A 19,361-nucleotide genomic window follows, 5' to 3' on the forward strand; every position below is an offset into this window, starting at 1 on the left:
GCCACTTCTTTATACAAACTAATGAAGCTAAAGCAACTGCTGGCTCTCAGAAGAACACGAGTGATCTAATCACATGTATTCCTGCATTATCAATTTTAAGTTTTATTTACTTCTTTAAATTTTATTATCAAGGATTGAAAAGGAATAAAAGTTGTGATCCAACAAAGCCTGAATAGAAAGGCTAATAATAAGCTAATAATCATCACTTAAGAAGTAATAATAGCCTTTCTTCCAGCTGCAAAATGGGAGCATTATTTGCTTTTCTTTAGCTTTACTTTTTCAGTTTTACAGAATTGTATTGTTTGTTTCCTCCACTTTATTTAGGCAGCCCAGCATACAATTTTGTTACAGCCCAAAGTATTTGTGTCACTTCTCAGTTCCCAGAAAATGGCATCTTTTGTCCATCTGGCTGGATTCTTTGTCAAGACAGAAACTTTGTCTTAAATTTTGTGTTTCTTCATCAGAAATCACGATGGCTTAGTTTGCTTTGAATCAACGAAGTACAGCAAGCTTCTACTGCTGACTGCTCAGCATTTCTTGAATTTACTTATTGCTAGTTGACCCACCTCTAGTGGGGGGAAAATTGTCAGAAACAGAAAGGGCCAGAGTTCCCACTGGTTTCACTCAATCTTGTGCAGTTAGGTCATGGGATGAATTTAGCTGTGTAGCAACTGTGTTTGTGTAGCTACTGGTGATCAAACAACAAAAACAAGGGGCTTGCTGGTGTGAGTGTATTAGTTTATTAAATGAAGACGTGAATAAGACGGATCTATGGATTTTATTGCACTTTAACCCACCATTTGCACTCTCAAAGTATGTGACAGAGCCCCATAAATGCCTCCTTTGTGGGAGAAATGTTATTAACAATAATGGCTAAATGCCACTGAAAATAATGGTATTGTTATCTTCCTTCCTCCTCTTTCTTTTGTCCTGCTGCTTCCCATGTATTAATACTGGTTCCCTCTACACACACCCCTGAGCCGAATAGCTAACTGGTAGAAAGGTGACACAGAAAGCAAAAAAAAAAAAAAAAGGAAATTATATTCCTTCTGTCTGGCAGGCAGAAACAGCTCCCTGAGGAATAAGAGCTGGTGCAAAGGAATAGGGTATCACATAGATCAAGAGCTGTGAACTGTGAGAGCCTGTTGCCCCTTTGGCTGCAGCACTGCCAGATTGGGTCAGCTGTACCCTTGAAACATTCCCCAAGTGTGTCCACAGTGACATTAGCTCACAGTGAATGGTGGGCTGCAAATCCACACTTTGTAACCCAGCAGAGTGCAGTGGCAGAGTTGGCATATCATTCTGGACTGCTCCAACCTCTGGCAAAGGGCTATAAGGGGAAGGGGAATGGGTGGAGGGGAAGAATTTTAAAATGTAAGTGATACCACTTTAAGATCTGTTAAATTCATCTGTTGTCACAATGTGGAAACTTCTTTATTCTCTGTTCCTGAGTATTGTCTTCTAGAAAGATTAGTTTGTCTTCTTGACCATATATCTGCTAGAAATTTAACCATTTCCCTACTCCAGTTACGCAGTGGGAGGTCAAATCCTGGCATCTGTCCCTATCTTAGGACCCTGCTGAGTACAGATCACAGGCAGACTCCGGGCAGACTGAGTTGCACCTTTTATGTTATCCTGTTTCTCCCAGATTCTTGGAGCAATTCTCTGTGAAAACTGGGAAGGCGATTTCTGAATCATGTAAGCTTTTTCCTCTACATTCAGGAGCTGGTCTGCCCCATGCTGGGCCACAGCTGGGATCGTCTTTGACCGTGTGAGGTTCGAGTGCAAAGCCTCAAGATGATAACATGCTTGCTGCAGCAAGATTTCCTTCCCCTCTCACACAAATGCACATAAATTATAGCAGATATCCAGGCAGCAAGCCCAGTGCTTTACACCACCAGCAAGGTGTTTGCAACTCCACCATACAAACAGGCTGTTCACAGACAGAGCCTTGACTGTGTTATAAGTTCTCTAAGACATGGTATTTGTCTCTAACTGCAATAGTCATTAACTGGCAGTATCTATTTTGTTTAGGTGGTGATTGCTGAGTGAACTTCAGAGGCACAAACTTAAACCAGAAAAAAATCTAATAACTTTTGATTTAAAATATCTTTCCTTGCTATCTAGAGAAATTAGAGCCTTTTAATTTCTGGGCTTTATGAGTTGTGCAAATGAGCTAATTCGTCTTCAATCACTCTAATAAAGAAAAGCATCTTTTATGTTGGAGACAGGCAGCCTAGATTTTTCTTCTTATTGGAAAACATTTTTATCAAGTTTTGCCACCAAGGGGAAAACTTAGATTTTCCCAAGGCTTTGGGAAAATCCTATAGAAGAGGCCTGATACAGACCAGGCAAAGCAGGCATTCCCCTGAATATACTTTAAAACTCTCCTCCTCACTGTACAGTCCTGAGGACTGAATTACCATTTGCCGTATGGCTGAGTGCCACAGACTTAACGCTGTTGATTCCTCTAGAGTGGTTCCTGATGTACTGTTTTGTTCCTTCTTCCCTAAATCTGGAAAATTTCCTAATGAAACGTTATCAGAATTAGAGAGATTTCTTAGAAGGTCTCAGTTTTGGTGACAAAAATTTTCTGTCAAAGGAACAGTCCTTCAAGAGTACTTTGTGACTTCTCTGGGTGCAAAATTATCTAGAGCTTGAAAAATCTTCAGACATTACTCTCATTTCCTCCCTTGGGCTATTTGCAGTGTATGAAAAGTAGTTTATGGATTCTATAACCTGCTGGGTATCATACAGTCATCAAAGATTTTCTCTTTATAAATAATCAGTGGTTTTGGCAAGTGTTTGAGAACTAAGGCAATGCCCCACCACAGCAATAGGAAAACTTTGCTGCCAGCTACATCAGTAATTGTATTGGTTTTAGGGGGACTCACTTTTGCTCTCACTGAACAGGAATGTCAAGCTGCCTCCAGACGTTGGCCAACTGGACTGTACATCTTGTACTGATGCTAAAATGGTGGTTTTTTTCGGTTTGCTGTGGAATCTTCAACAATCATCTAAAAAGTAAATGCAACTTTTCACTTGTCTCTTTTGTGGTTAATTTTAGTTTTGATTGTTGTACTTTCAGGAAGCTGTCATTGTCAATGGTACCACTGCTTTTCAAAATTGGCTTGTGCCAGGAAGCACAGTTTACAGGGAATTTTGGATTTTCCATGTCTTAAATCCTTCAGAGGTTATAGATGAAGGAGCTCAACCAAAATTTGAACAAAGAGGACCTTACACATACAGGTAAGAAAAGACCCTTCAATATGTGACATCATATCAGAAGTTTTGCTAAAGTCAGAGAAAGTTCTGCTGAGATAGAATTTATTTTTGAAATTCCAGCATTATACTTTAGTTAGACATGACCAAAATGCCTAAATTGCAGCTACACACAGCAATCCCAAACATCTTCTGGATTGTGTCTAACATAAGGAAAACACAAATAGAAATAGGTAATTGGATGTGAAGCTGCTTGCTCTTGTGGAAAACAGTAATTCATTGGCCACAATATCACAGAGGCAGTTGCATTCCTTCCTGTTCAGTTTTCACCAGCTTTATAGTAGGATAAAATATGCCAGATGCCCTAAAACCAAGAGATTATCTTATCATCCATGCATCACTACTACTTACTTTAATAAAGTGGCTTCTTTTGTTTTTTCTCCTTTGTGACATTTTTAATCAATAGCTGTTCTTTTTTCAAATTTTCCTTGGGAAATCATTCCTTTTTCTGAGTGTACTAGATAGGGTGTAGATGCAGCAGTCTTCCCACGTTTAAGGGAGGTTTTATTATGTGTTTAATGTTAAATGTGATGTTGGCATAGGACTAGTTGGTGCTTCCTGAGTAACTAAGCCCAATATTTGCTATCACTGGCACCCTTGTTAGGAAATTGCTTTCCTGTGATGATAGGATATTTCTTTCTCCATAACTTTGAGGGTGTATATTGTATTCACAAGATAGTTTTCCATTTCAGCATCTACAGCCGAAGTGCCTTGATGCCTAAAAGCTTATTTATTTCTCAATGGAAAGAGAGAACTCTTAGTTCACAAAGTACCTAGGAAGACAGAGGAAAGGGTTACACAGGAATCCGGAAAAAGACAGTTGAGAAATACTGCAGAAGGTGAATTGCCACCAAACAGAAACATTTTACTCTGGCGCTGATGGTGATGCTGGTTTTCTCAGGGACAAATCTGAGCCATAAGCCTAAATAAGACTAAGTAAGAAATGACGACTGTGAAGTGAAGGCTCCTCTCGCTGCTGCACTCATGCTTTTCTGGGATGTTGGGCCTACCTGAGTAGCTGTGACATTGAGTCTCTCTCGCTCTCATTCTCCCTTTAAATATTTAGTAATTTATTATAGTGTAGAACAGCTTGAAAACACATTAATTAGAAAGAAAAATTTCTCAACTTTCAGGTAGGTGCTCTACACATTAGGCTAATAACTAAGTTTAAAGGTATGCAAACCATTTCTGAGAAGCCAAGATCCAGCTGCTCTTCAGATAAGACCCACCTGCACTGACTACATCTGTACCACGCGAAAATGCTCTCTGTACCTTTTGTACCCCCCCTACACTCATGCTGGAAGATCTGATGGAGTATCCTGAAGATCCCTGCTGAGTTGGAGCTGGGATAAACTATAGCATAGACTGTCATTTGATCCCTGCTGGCTGCTGTCCCCACAGAGGGGTCAGCAAGGGGATGGGACTGGAAGAGAAGAGCTGAAGCTAGAACTGCAGCAGAGCTTTGTACCTTAGAGATCTGCTGACAGGGCATGACTGGCAGAACCTCAGTCGGACTGAAAAATTGCTTATAAATCTCTACATGCATATCAAATATGATCAAAGTAACCTTATGGGTTTAACCTGTTTTGTTGCAACACATGTCTATCAGATTAAAATCTGTGTGTTTATGACTGTGTCACCCCCTTCTAATTACATGCAACCATGAAACAGCTTACGACAAAACATGACAAAGCATAATTCATTTAAAACAAAATATAAAAATGTACAAGATCCATTAATGACAAAAAAAAAAAAAAGATATGTTTGTTTTCATTTTAGTATCAAGAAAACTATTCCATTTGGGAATAAGGAAATATTTCCAAAAGAACAGTATTTTGCAAAAAAATGAATTTTTGCATGTATTCATATGAAAAGTTTATAAACCTTTTAGTGGTTATAAAATGTTCAACATTCATTTTACCAAAATGTTCATCAACTTTTCAAAAACCTTCAGTCAGGCATGGTTATGTGTTTTCTCAAAAGTCGGACATTAAAAATATTCGCTGTTTGTGTTTTGTATTTCAAGGGTGCGATATTTACCCAAAGAAAATGTCACGGAAAATGAGAATGGCACAATATCCTACATGTTGCCCAACATTGCTAATTTTGAACCTGATATGTCTATTGGGACAGAAAATGACAACGTGACTGTCCTCAACCTCGCTGTTGTAGTAAGTAAAGAAAGAAAGCCATAGTGTCCAGAGACAAATGTTGAGTTACTGGAGGAAAGAGGGGAGAAGTTCATAGCATCACAGAGTAGTTTGGGTTGGAAGGGACCTTTAAAATCATCTAGTTCCAGCCCTCCTGTCTTGGGCAGGGACACCTTTCACTACAGTGTGTTAAAAGCTCAAAAAATGTCCTCCTCGTCAGTTTTAGCATGGAAATAAATCAAGAGTTTGCGGATGGGTTCCCTTGGTGTGTGAGATACAGCATGAACAGTACAGGGCGGATTTGCCATGCTGTTTCCATAATACCATTAGGCCTGCTTAGCAGGGGAGGCTGCATTAATTCCCACATCCTGTGTCTGCATGGCCTCACCACCACAGAGCTTGGGCCCCATGGTGCAATCCTGGAGCTCTCCTGTCCTACTGAGATATTAGTTATTCAAAGAAGAGCACAGGGATCTTCACCTATAGTAGTGCTGGAGCCTTTTTAGTCGAGGTGTTTTTGTCTTATCAAAGGCTGACAGTGTTTGCCTTTACAATTTTCATATTTATATTCAGCCCTCGTTGTATTGCAACTTTCTGCTGTCTTCATGTGAGTGCTCAGGATTCTGTGAGAAGGTGTCTGCAAGGGGCAGAGTGTGAAGATGCTTGGTGTAAACATAAAATAGAACCATACCAGCAGTCACAGAATCACAGAAGAGCCCATGTTGGAAGGCAGAGCAGATGGGTCTCCAGGGCTCCCTGTGAGCCTGTGAGCTTCAGCTGTTCTGTCATTCTGTGATTAGGGCTGATCTAGTGAACTCATGTAATCAGTCAAGAAAAATTGTCTGCTTTTGTGTAACCAGTATGGCTTGTGTAACCAAGTATTACTTGTGTAACCAAGTAATTGTTTTGTTAAGTGTCAATTTTATGTAGAAACTTAACTTCGAGGGAGCTGCAAATCTGGGAACTGGCTTTACCAGACATTTCTTAGAGTCAGTCTCTGTATTTTTAATTAAAAGCACATGCGGACTTTTATGCTAAACGTTGATTTTATTGCTGTTGTAGGCTGTACCTGCCGTGTTCCCAAGTACTTTTATGCAATCAATAATAAACACTTGGATTAAATCTTCTAAGTCAGCCATACTGCAGAACAGAACAGTGAAAGAAATACTGTGGGGGTACACAGATCCCTTCTTAGACAGTGTCCCCTTCCCTGGTGTGAACCCAGTTGTGGGAGTCTTCTACCCGGTAAGTGAAACCAATGAGGAGGCAATGCCTTCAGTTATCGTTCAATGAATAAAACTTAAGACAGCTGCTCTGAGGAAGAAAGATCTGACAAAGCTATAAATTTGTTCAATATTTCTAACTGTTATTCCTTCTTGTTGCATCTGTTACAGTATAATGGGACAAGTGATGGACCTTACAGTGTCTATACTGGGACAGAAGATATTTCAAAAACAGCAATAATAGAAAGCTATAAAAATAAAAGGTAACATAACATTGTAGATAAAAAATACATATTTTCAATGTTTGGCTTTTAAGAGTTGATTCACTAGGAGCTGTAGATAAATGGAAAATCCTTCAATGATTCAAAGGAAACAGGATCAAGCCCTGGTCTTAGCAAAACCATCTCTTTCTTTCAGCTGTTAATAGTTCTGTTAGGAGCTTGGACTTAAAACAGTTACTGATTTTTTGAGACAAGTAGTTACTTCTGTTTTGCATGCTTAAGTAGCTAGATTGCTTTTATCCTATTCTAATGGATCCTATAATTTATCTGAATAAATCCTTTGCCTTTGCTAATGGGTCAGGCTTATACTGGAACAGTTATATTTGGCAATACAGGTAATTAAATTGCTTACCTGGTATAATTTATTATATGCAGCATGACTTTTATTTTACCCTACAGGACTCTTTCGTACTGGCCGGATCACTGCGATATGGTTAATGGCACAGGTGAGCCTATTAAACATTTTAGAACTTCAACACTTTTCTTGATATTGCAAGGGAATAAAGAGATACAATATTTAAATTAACTCCCCGGGGCTTTGCCAGTTCGGTATTCTATATATTAAGTATCTATATATATGCATACATACTACTACTATGATATATGCATATGTGTGTGTCTATTAAAATATATGAATTATTTATTACTGTACATTATTTTCCATACACAAGCACACAGCCTCTACATTTAGGGTAGATGTGGAAGAGAAACAAAATTATCCAGTTCTCCTGTTTCTACTAATTATTTTCATTGTACAATATAATTAAGATTCTTTTTCTTTGCTATAACAGTTGAAAATTATCTTTGCATTTTAATAATGCACATTCATTTACCCTGTAGAGAATTTAATTAAATGCACCAGAATGGACATCCTGATATATGAAAAGAAATTGAGGCAACAAAGGAGGCTGTCAGATGAATGGCTTGTAGACCACTAGAAAGTGAACAGCAATGAAGAAGAAAAGTAGTTTAGACTGGGATGAGTAGACTGTAGAGGAATATTTTTGAATTTGCTTTTGGAATTCATATGTAAACAGCTGAGTTGTTCAAGATACATTTGTTGAAGGTGATATTTTTCTTTTTGGTAAGTTGAAAGCATTGCTGTGAGGACACCACAATCTGTGGAGCTGAGGCTGGTAGGTGTCTGGTGGAGGCTTTTGGAGAGAGCTCCAGACCTACAGTAGATGAATATCAAAACAGGCAGGCTTTTCTGTTGGGTTGTTCTGTTTGGGTTTTTCCCTCCATTTTCCATTCTGCTTTACCTGGCATAGATAATGTTCCTTATAACCCAGATCATGCAACAAGTATTTGAAGTATTTAAAATACATCACAAGAATCCGATTTTCCAAAAGTCTGGGAGCCATGAAGGAATAGTTCCTTTTTAAATTGTGTAAATAATTTTATAAGAAACAGTATTTTCTTACATTCTAGGACTTGCCTTCTTTCTTATGGGGCCTGGCATCTTTTTTTTTTAGCCAGGGTCATCTTTTTGTTGATTCTTCTTCCATAGCTGATGGAATAAACATATGCCACCAAGTAATTAAGTGCTCCAGTACAGTGAAAATGAGCTTTTACTTGTTAACAAAGATTGCTGCACAGTTTGCAAGGGCATTCAGTGTGACATTGCTGTGTTTGGAGATGCAACAGGTTTAAAAAGTCTTGTAAATGTGAGAATTCTTTATCTTGTAAGCTTTCACATGAAAGCTCAACATGTATAGTATAAGAAAATACATATATATAAAAATATAAAACAGTATAATTGTACGGGGCTTGACATGAATCCATGTTTGCCAACCTTACAAGAATGCCAAGATTTAGAAACAGAGTGTGTGTTTAGGATGATCTTGAATCTTTGAAAAAAAGTGCTTCTGTCAGCAGTGGGCAAGTGGCAATATGTAATTTAGCTTTCTTGCTCTTGCCAACTAGATTCAAAGATATCACAGATGTTTGCAATTGTTTGGTTATGGCTGGTGCCTAAGAAACTAAACAGAAATTGTTGCAAAAACTAACAAATGTACTGGTTACAACACCTTAATGGGGAAAATGGCAGACGCTCATTTTACGTAACTGAGTGCTTGCAGTGCAGAAATACAAATCTGAGTGTCTGCACTCTTTTTTGTAACAAGTTGAGAGAAAGACAGAACCAAAGTGCTATCCTCTGACTTATTCTGCCTACCTACCATGGTTTGAGGTGGACTGTGCTCTAGAAGTGGCTTCCTCCTCTCCATTAGTTCTAGAAGGGCCTCAACTTAGAGGCCCACTTGAGCAATCTTTGGTGAAAAAGGTTTAGCACTGATGATTAAGTAGACAGTGTTGACGGCTGCAGCTGTGTTCCTTGTAAGTGCTGAGTGTCATAACTGCAGGTGACCCAAGCTTCTCTAGGAAGATTTAGGTCTATAGACTGCATGAACCTTGAAGCAATGGCAATAGGTATTTGGTTTCATATCAAGCAGAATTTTTTTTTTAAATCCTCAGTTTTACATGGGCTTGATCATATAGCTTCACGTCTGGGGGGAGGGGGGAAGCTACTGTATCTTGGCCACTTTCAAGAACAATTACATCTTATCTTTGAAGTGCCTGTTAATGTGCAATAACTTACATAAACATTTTCCCCACATATGACTCATATTGTTTACGTTTATCACAGCTTTATAGGACAGTAGCAGCTGAGTATTGAGCTAGCAATTAAATAAGGTCTATTAAGTAGAATTGCTTTCAAGCTCTTCTTATTTTGTTCACAGATGGAGCATCCTTCCCACCATTTGTTAAGAAGAATCAGGTACTACGCTTCTTCTCCTCCGATATTTGCAGGTAGGCTGGTCCTTTCCTGGAGTGTGTTCACATGTTCGTGTCGCACTGCACGCTCTTTGTTTTCGGAAGGTGGCTGCAGTGGCTGTGCTTGGGCTCAGGTCAGCCAGGCAGTGCAATGTAAACTTTTCATCTAAAACACAAGTAAAGTTATGAGTTGTGGTCATGATTCAGAGCCTGATTCTTCCACTTTTATATATGTCAAGTAGCAAGTTATTTACAATGTGCTTTATTTCAGCCACTTACAGATGTGTATTCAGGAAAATGTGACACTGTGAGCTATTAGCGATCTGTGAAAGGAATTGAGGGCCGCAGGATTCAAATCCTGAGCTTCTTCTAAGATCAGGACCTAGCCTTGTTTGGTCTGAGAAGGTAACAGGTACAGCAGAGTCCAGTTAGGTCCATCTTTGGCATTTCTGGAGAAAATCATCTATGCAGAACAGCGTTCACTGTCACTCAATAGATACTCAAAATTGTTTTCTCACAGGATATTTTTATGTATTTTATTTTTATGTGTTTACAAACAAACAAGCCTGCTTAATGCATCCAGTGCTGATGACTTTTAAACCTGCTGCTTCTGCTGGGCTATCCAGTGTCCCCGAGTTTTCCAGTGGGATCTCTGAAAGAAATGTTAAAGATTTAAAGTGCATCACAGTGTATTAACTTGGGAGGTTGAAACCCTTTATTTCTTTTGCTGCCTGGAAACAGATGCTTCCTTTTTACTAGGTTTAAAGTGGTCCATTTGCTTTGCAGAGTGTTTGTTTCCAAAGATCAGTGTTCTTATGAGGAGTTAAAGGAGTTTTTTGGTGAAGCATTTTTTTGCCAAACTGGAAAACATTTCCCAAGTCGTGGAAAAGGGAATTCTATGCAGGGGAGAAATGATACAATTCTTTGGATTGATTGCACACAGTTTGAGAGATCCCTCCAGCCATTTAATTCTCACAATTCATGAACACTAAAGGACAGTAACAATTGCCCAAAGGTCCTGCAGAAGCAGGGTCAGGAAAAATTGTCCTGTCCATGTTGCAAAACCCTTTTGTTGGCTGCAATGCAAAGTGTTGGTGTCCTGGTTACATTACTGTGTAGCAACCATGTCTCTGTACCATCTGATAATGAATTAGCAAAAAGAAGCTGAAGTAGTATTCTGATTCACTTGCAATGGGAAAAGGTTATATGCAGGATGTTGCCTGCATCATAAAGCTTAGACTGTCACGAGGTCAGCAAAAAACTATATCAGAGATGATTTATATGGATAAGCATCTCTACTGTAGTCCAGAAACTTTCAAAAACCTCATAATGACAGTGGGTATAGAAATGTGTAGGGAAAAGACATCTCAATTATTTTGCTAGTTTTTGTTATTAGTATTTGAACTTTTGTCTGTCTTTTTGTGTATTGTCATGCTCATCTCTGAGCTTGTACATCCTTTTGTGAATATGTGGAATATTCTTTAGTACAGAGGAACAATCCTACAATTCTCTGAACAGTGTGGCAGGAACCTGGACATTGGCTCCCTGGGAGGGGGAGTTTCTTTTAAGAGAGAGGCAGCTGGGGGACCCTTCAGGAGCATTGGCACCAAATCAGACTTTTAATCCAAATGGGTGAAACACATTTCTCCTCTTTTGTGTTCAGATCGATCTACGGAGTTTTCCACAGCAAGCAGGTTGTGAAGGGAATCACACTCTATCGTTTCATAGTTCCTCGTGAAGCATTTGCATCACCAGCTGAAGTCAGAGAAAATTATTGCTTCTGTACGGATCCAGTCATATCAGAGAACTGCACATTAGCCGGAGTCCTGGACATCAGTGCCTGCAAAGCAAGTATGGTGGTGACACAGTACTGCTACACAAGCCATTTAACTGGGGACAAGGCACTTGTCCTGTAGCTGAGGTGTTACTCTGAGGTCCAGGATGTTTGTGTTTGTTTGTGAATTTTTCCACAGATTGCTTGTGAGACCCCCTCACATTTCTTCAGCCTCATTGCCCAAAATGAGGACGATAATATTTCTGTATTTTGCATAGTGCTATGCAAAATTGGGATACCATAGATTGTGTACTGAAACTGCAGGAATGTGTGTAGAGGAAGGAAAGGAGGGGCTCTGTGTAAAAGCCAGAGATAGTCACAGTCCTTGTGTTTGTGGGAATTCACACACACGGCGGGGGTGGGTATGTACACAATTACATACACATTCAGAGACTGAGAGACAATACTGGCTTAGTTTGGTGTTGGTAAAATAAATATATACTGAGTCTGCACTTGTTGCAGAGTGAACTGCGAGGGGTCCCTTCAGGCTAAGACGAGATCATGAACGTGGGGGGAAACATTGACAATCTCCTCACCTCAGCATGAAACTGGGAGCACTGCCAGCTCCACAGTGTAGGCACAGACAAGCAGGGTTTGTAGCTGCAGTTTATTTCACCATGCAGATTTTTCTCATGACTGAAAATGTCACTGAAATGCTTGAATTTTGTTTTTTTGGTTGGGTTGGGGCTTTTTGGGTGGTGGGGTTAGACTATTAACATTTTTATCAGGATTGTACATCTATATAGCAAAACTATGTTTGGAAAATGACCTGTGAAAATGAGTGCCAAAGCAAGGCTTAATGATTCAAGAGAGTTTGTTTTTTTTCAATAGAAAGACCGGTATATATCTCTCTTCCCCATTTTCTTCATGCAAGTGAATCTGTATTGCATAATGTGGAAGGCCTGAGCCCAGACGAAAAGGAGCATGAGACGTATCTGGACATTGAGCCTGTAAGTCCAAGTACTTAATACTTGTACCTTGGGAAACTTGCAGTGTTTAAATTTAATAGTAGTAGAATTGGCCTTTTGCCAGAGGGACAAGCAAAAGATGCATTATTTTCATGCTTGCTTTTCTAAGGTCTGCTCTCAAAGTGGGATAGTTTCAGCAGGGGAAATTTAGAACAGAACTTGATCTCATTCTGACCTTCAAAGTTTTGAAAATTGGTTTTGATTTTGACTTACTGGGAACGTGGGATTGAATAGATTCTTCAAACTGTGAAGTATGCTGTAGCTTTTCTATAACTTCTCTATACTTAAAAGTTATAGAAAATTCATATTCTATGAAACTTCTGTTTCCTCTACACTTAATTTTTAAAATTTTTCTATAACTAGCCATTTTTGGATAATTACTCTCTCAATTGAAACTAAATAAACATACATGAGTTTATTTCCAATTGGTAGAACTCTAAACAGGCTGATCTAAATAGACGCAATTCAAGTCTTTGTGACTTGGATTGTCCAACAGATCTCCCAAACAGAATGAATTTATTTTGATTTCTTAAAATTTACCTCTATTTCTGTTTCAGTGATTCAGTTAACTTCAAGTGTATTTACCAAAGTTTTCTAAATTGTATGATGAATTCTAAGGTTCCAAAATTCTATTTTGCTCTATTTTGAATGAAAAGGCAAAATTGAGAATTTCTCACTAAAATTTGGCAGTTAAGCTATGTAACTTCAATGAGGAGATATGAAGTTAAATCTTTGTTTCACCTTATTTGGAGTAGAAAAATCAAGATTTTCCTAAATATTACACAAAATTTTCAAGGATTACAGCCTATTTTTTTTTTTTTTTTGTGAAAGACAGAGACAGGAAAAAAGATATGAAGAAAAGATTTGACCTTTGTATAGATATGATATTATATATATGATGTAGATAGATATTGTCACTGATATGAAAAGTTTGTTTTCTGCCCTATGCAAGTTAAATGTCCTCCATTTTGAAAAAGAAAATCTAGCTGCTTTTTGGTGCAAAAAACCCCTGAAATATATTTTTATATGAAATATAAAAATGACTGATTTAGTAGTTTTAGCCTTTGCCTTCAGATTTAAATGTAAATTACAGAAGTAACTATGGTAAAGCCACAAAATTAGAACTTCTGTGAGAAATGAGAAACCCTTAGAAACATGACCATTTCATAAAAAACTAATCCTTCCAAACATAAGGATAAAATAATCCCAAAGTGCTTTCGGACACAGTCCATATTATAGGCTTTTGCATCTAATTAAAAAATATAAATTAATGTTTTGTTGGTTTTTTTTCACTGGTTTTAGGTGACTGGTTTTACACTACGATTTGCAAAAAGGCTGCAAGTAAACCTCCTTGTGCAGCCTTCAACAAGAATTGAGTAAGTGCTACTTCATTATTTTATTTTTAATGAATTTTTAAGAGGGCTGATTGGTCTATGAGAACATCAGTAGAAATGTCTTGGAGAAGAAGGAATAAAAATACTTTCCTGAAGCTTGTTCAGAGCAAATCTTCCAGAGCGGGACACTGCCCAAGCATTTTAACACACATTTGATTTCTCTACAGAAGCTTACAAGGCAACATGTTCTTAAAAGTAGCATTCTTATAAAACCCAAATGGGAGCCATGAGGATGAACACAAAAGACAAATGAGACAATGAGAAAGAGAATTTATGTATTCCCTCTCACTAAATGTTATTATCACAAGGGTCAATGGGTCTCTAGCTGTTTTTTTTCCTCTTCATTGGCTCAAATGTACATGGATAGACACACCTTTGGCATCCTGTACATATGAACACCACACAGATCTTCAACCCTCTCTGTGTCTGACTGCCCAAATACAGAAGATTAGGCAGAAAATGGTGTTTGCCCAATATGTAAAATGACAGTTATTAATTGTAGTTTTGGTTTGGTTTGTGTTTTTTTCACTCCAAAAGTATATTTAAAAGGTACACCTTGAAGTCAGAAATACAGTTAGAGAAGAAAAACTTTTAAGTGGAGACTGGGCTTATGTAGCAAACTAAAAGTAACATGCTGTACTTATTTTCTCATTTCAGTCCTTTAAAAAAAGTTAAAAAACCCTATGTGTTCCCTCTTCTTTGGCTAAATGAGGTTAGTATATTTTATGTCTATTAATATTCTCTGTTTTAAAACAAACAACCAAAAATCTACCTAGCTTTTTCAGTCTTGGTGCCCTGAAACTGGGTAATTAAAATCGTGCTGTGATTTGCACCACACCAAGAACATATTCGGCAACTGAGGTCTTGCATATCTACCTTTCACTGACGATTTTCTTGCACATTTTCAGTCTGCTGTTATTGGGGATGAGAAAGCAGAAATGTTCAGAGCTAAAATCTCCAGTCGGCTCCAGCTGCTGAGCACGTTGCAGATGGTGTTAATAATCGGAGGCTCTGTGGCGTTCCTGGCGTTCTTGGGGTCCTATTTCATTTTCAGGTCGAAGAAATTAAAATAAGTAGGTAAGCACTAACAGCTCAGTCCTCAGCAGTGACTTCTCCTCTGGGTTTCAAGAGTTCAGAGTCATTACCTATTTCACTGTTCTTTTTTTTTTTTTAATGTGCTAGAAAATTCAGTAGTTGTTCTTCAAGAAATCATCCAGTTTTCAAGTTCTCTTCCCATCCTGTATCTTTCAGGATGCTCTTAACTCGGTGGGGGGGGGGGGGGGGATCGGGAACTACATCAGAAGAAGAAGATTTTCATTCGTTTGTTGTGATTTCTTTAAAATCAACATTTTGTCCAAGACTGTTAAACTGTTCAGAAGTGTCCTCTAGCACCTCTCTGAGACAGAGGCCACACAGCTGCAGATTCCTGTGCTCTGCCAGGACATCCCCCTGTCCGAGGTTCAGAGAACCTGCTGTAAATTACACTTTCTATTGAGTGATGGTTTCTCACTTCCTCTCAGTGGTGCGTCAATGTTATGTTGGTCTGAACACTTCCTGAACATTCCCGGTTCAAAAAGGCAAAATATACTCCCATCAGGGGCAGACTAACCAAGTAGTGGATGAATGTGCTAGTATCTGGGGAAACAAAACACATTTTTGGAATTTTTTAAAAGAAGTGCAGAGACATGAATGTTGTGGTAAGAAGTATGCTATACTAAAGAGATATTCTTAAGCTGAAGACTTACCTCACCATATGCTGAATTCTGATTTTATTTCACTACAGGTAACAAAAGACTTCAGAGGTGGTCAATGTTTAATTGAAATTTCAGCCAAGCAGCTCGTTAAAATTCAGAGACAAAAGGTATGATTCAAAGCACAGTCAATCCACATGCTATGGAATTCAACATACTTTTCCATTTTGAGAAGACCAGCTTACTAACCCAAATAAGCTGATGTTTTTGAAGGTCAACATATCTGACATCACTAAAGAGGCCACTGTGGAAAATACACTTTCAAAAAACTTTATTTGAAACTTGTTATACATTTTAAATTGCATTCAAGCAGACTGAAATTGAGGTGCAGTTGGATTTTAGTCCACCTTCTGCCATTTATGCAACTTGCTACTCATTTTCTTCTGGATTTGCAAGAAAAATGAAAGCCGCTTGCTGATGTTCCGTCTCTGAGCACAGGCTGGGAATGACAACAATTTGGAGCTCATGCTGTGCTCTACATGCTCTCATTGCAATATTTCTCTCTGTTCCTTTAAGGAATGGAAGCTGCTGCAATAGAACTGCTCTCTGTCCTCTATTCAGGGATGTGAATTGCATTGAATGTGAAGTTTATAATGTAAAGTTACTAACTGTAATACATGAAGTTTATAAAAGACTAAAATACGTGTTTTATACAGTTTTTATGGAGATGGCTCATAGATACACCACAGTTCTCCATATGTTGATGGAGATCATCAACATTTGACTCCACAGCTGTTTATTAATCTGAATCACTCCCTAACTCCCAACCTACTCCACTGCTCTTCCCGTTGCCTCTTGTGAGCTCTTATTTCTGGCTCTTGTTTGAACACCAGCCTCTGCACTGCTCTAAGGCCACTTTTCCCAAAGCGTCCATTGGAGAATGATCTGATATGTCACCTGACAGACCAAGAGAAAATATTCCAAATTGCTTCAGAGAGAGGAAGGACTGAGATAATGATTTTGATAAATGTCAGAGGGTTCCGCTTGCTGTAGAAGCACATAAATGAAAACAGGTAGCCCCAATCACTTATTGATAAACCACCTGCTGTTAGGAAACTTGTGCATTTATTTAATGCGGTGTATCAGCCTGTAGACAGGTACCAAGCACTGCTGTCTGCATAAATAGTTGAGTTTTTCATTTGATCTGAATGCTGTATTTTATTCTGAGAGTCAATGGGGCAAATACGGAGTGTTGTGGGGTCTCTTCTTTTTCCATGGACTCATTAAATTCAGAATAAGAGCCTAAGTTAAGCATTTTCTATGATTTCTTTTTGGATTTTTTTGTCCCCTTATTTAAGAACTGCAAAGAAAAGGGAAATAAAACATAGTCTTCCTCTCATGTCCTGCTGTTTGGAAACAATGCTACAATGGACTATAAACCACAAAGCTAATAAAGGGCAATGTCTTTGGCTGGGTATCTTTAGTAAGATGTTCTTACCTTTGGAAATAAAGGGAAAATCCAACTGATTATAATGCTGGTGTTTTATTGTTTTATTCCATTGTTCCTTGTGGACAAAGTTTTGTAGCTATCAGCAGAGCTGATGAGTCACAGAAATCCCAAGACGTTCTTCTTGAAGGTGAGGTCTGTGAGGTACATGGCTGCACTCTTTCCTGCTGCGAGCTGGAAATGCCAGCTACCAGGGCAGCTGGTGTGACACTGGAGGGAAGGGCTGCTGTCAGCCCGTGTATTTGATTACTCATGGTGCTGGCTAGTCAATGGAAAACAATACCTTTCTCTCATATCCACGTTATTGCTGGTGTCATGTATGATGCTCTGTTCCCGTATTAGTCTGGGGGCAACTTGACACAACTGAAGGCATCCCTAGAGTCCTATGGACTGGTCAAAATAGTATGAGGGCAGCTAAAGTCATTAAGCCACATCTCCTCTGAGATAAACACAGCTCTGCCATGGTTCAAGATCTGACACCAACTTTTTATTATAAAATGTCTTTTGTGCCAGCATCTAACATGAAAGGAAAAACAGCAGTGTTCCTGTGGTTTTTGATATGCTAACATTTCAGCTTAATTTTATTTGACTTCAAGTACCTTGTCAGTAAGTTAGTGTTTGCTTTACTAGTGTTGTTTAGTGCTGTGTGGTGCTCCAGCAGCAGTGATCGAGCAAGTCAGGCCATGATTTTAAATGTCTCAGGGCCAAATTTTATATGGACAGAACTATATGTTTGTCCATATGTGTAATCTCATTGATCTCAATGCAGGTTTGGGCTTTTAAACTATGTCCAGCATCTAGACTGCACTTGAATTATTATTTGTTGTTATTTTATCCAAAACATCAGTTACAGTTATTGTTATTTCATGATACTAAGGCTAATGTTAAGTACTTATATTTGTTCAAACAGTGCAGGGTAAACTTTCATTAGAAATGTAAATGAAAATACAAATAAAATAAAGCTCAAACCTTCTTTCTGATATCCTTATGTTTAATTGTAAATAAAGCCTTCTGTGTTGAATAATGTAGTCCTTGTGTCTCTTTTTTTGGTATTTTGGGGTATGCGTTCTTTTTCTAGAAACTGATTTTTTAAATTGATAAATAACTGAGCTTACAGCTAACCTTGTTAAATCATTGAACTCTGGCACACAGCAGCTTCCTAGAAGAGCATGTTGCTACATGAAACCTTAGAAATACCAGTGACATACAGCATTTATTTTGTCTGTTGGTCGGAACACAGTGCTAATAACACCAACACTGTGCATTCGATCCTCGTGTGGGCAATTCACAAGAGTACGATTCGATGATCCTTGTGGGTCCCTTCCACCTCAGAATATTCTGATTCTGGGATTTATGTTCTGGATCACAAAAAGGAGAAGACTTTTTGGAAAAAGGTGAGCACCAGCACATCTAAACTGAAGCAATTGTAAAACAGACCCAGGAAGCCAAGCTCAGAGAGAGGCCTGTTTTCAAATCTCTGAGCTGGATGTGTTGGCAGGATGGTGTTAGCACATCCAGCTGCACATTACAACAACCTTCCCTGGCTCGGCTGGCCCAGCAGGTCAGGTAGGAGGCAAGAAGGGCTATGCTCCTGCCTCATGTTCCCCACCCACCCCAGGTCCTATGTGTGAAAGTCAGATCTGACCCAAGATCTAACAGCCCACACACTTACACCCCAGAGCAGCTATGCCAGCTCTTGATCTCTAATTTTAATTATGCATTCAAAGCCTGTCTTAAAACCTGTTCTTCCCAGCTAGCTTACCACTGTCTGTTAAGGTAATATAAACGTGTTACGCTACCCTGAAAAAGAAAGAAAATTAATGCCTTCTGTGTTCTTTTAACTGTGACAGTAGGCAAGGGCTTGTTTTATTGACAGGTGTGCACATCAGCATATTAAAAGAAAATAAATTTAATAAAATATTCTTACAGCTTTTTTTTTCTCAGTAGCCATATGAAACCAGAAAGATAAATGACTTGCACATACCAAATGCAATCTGCATTTATAAATAAATGCCATTATTTTTCTATTCTCTGTTCCCTCTTTGCCTATCAGTTGGCCCTGTGATGCTCTGCTGGTTTCACCCTCTCCCAGCAATAACCAAGGGAAGCAGGGATTTACAGGCAACACCAGGCTGGGCCCTTTCTCAGTTCTATTTTGTGATAAAAAAACCCAAATGCTTTGCAACAGGCGCCACCCAAAGGGCATCCAGGCTTTCACAAGTTCTCCTGCTTCACTTAAGAATGAGCAGTCAAAAA

The 19,361-nt window shown here is 38.7% G+C and overlaps 1 protein-coding gene across 5 annotated transcripts in view; it reads left to right on the plus strand.

Moving 5' to 3' along the window:
* The window catches only part of CD36 (CD36 molecule), a 36,138-nt gene extending 18,012 nt beyond the window's left edge, over nt 1–18,126 (plus strand). For all 5 annotated transcript variants that reach the window (XM_042018465.1, XM_042018464.1, XM_042018466.1 and 2 more), the window contains exons 3-14: nt 3,089–3,249; nt 5,309–5,453; nt 6,495–6,677; nt 6,827–6,918; nt 7,336–7,382; nt 9,678–9,747; nt 11,375–11,562; nt 12,377–12,495; nt 13,816–13,889; nt 14,565–14,619; nt 14,816–14,984; nt 15,691–18,126. In XM_042018465.1, coding sequence (XP_041874399.1) covers nt 3,089–3,249; nt 5,309–5,453; nt 6,495–6,677; nt 6,827–6,918; nt 7,336–7,382; nt 9,678–9,747; nt 11,375–11,562; nt 12,377–12,495; nt 13,816–13,889; nt 14,565–14,619; nt 14,816–14,980 — 1,299 coding nt within the window. In that variant the 3' untranslated portion in view covers nt 14,981–14,984; nt 15,691–18,126. The remainder of the gene's footprint in view (nt 1–3,088; nt 3,250–5,308; nt 5,454–6,494; nt 6,678–6,826; nt 6,919–7,335; nt 7,383–9,677; nt 9,748–11,374; nt 11,563–12,376; nt 12,496–13,815; nt 13,890–14,564; nt 14,620–14,815; nt 14,985–15,690) is intronic.
* Nucleotides 18,127–19,361: the final 1,235 nt, after the last annotated feature.

The sequence above is a fragment of the Corvus kubaryi genome, unplaced genomic scaffold, assembly GCF_017639235.1.
Source record: "Corvus kubaryi isolate FWS band 111438036 unplaced genomic scaffold, C.kubaryi_AGA036_p1.0 137, whole genome shotgun sequence".
NCBI lineage: Eukaryota > Metazoa > Chordata > Aves > Passeriformes > Corvidae > Corvus > Corvus kubaryi.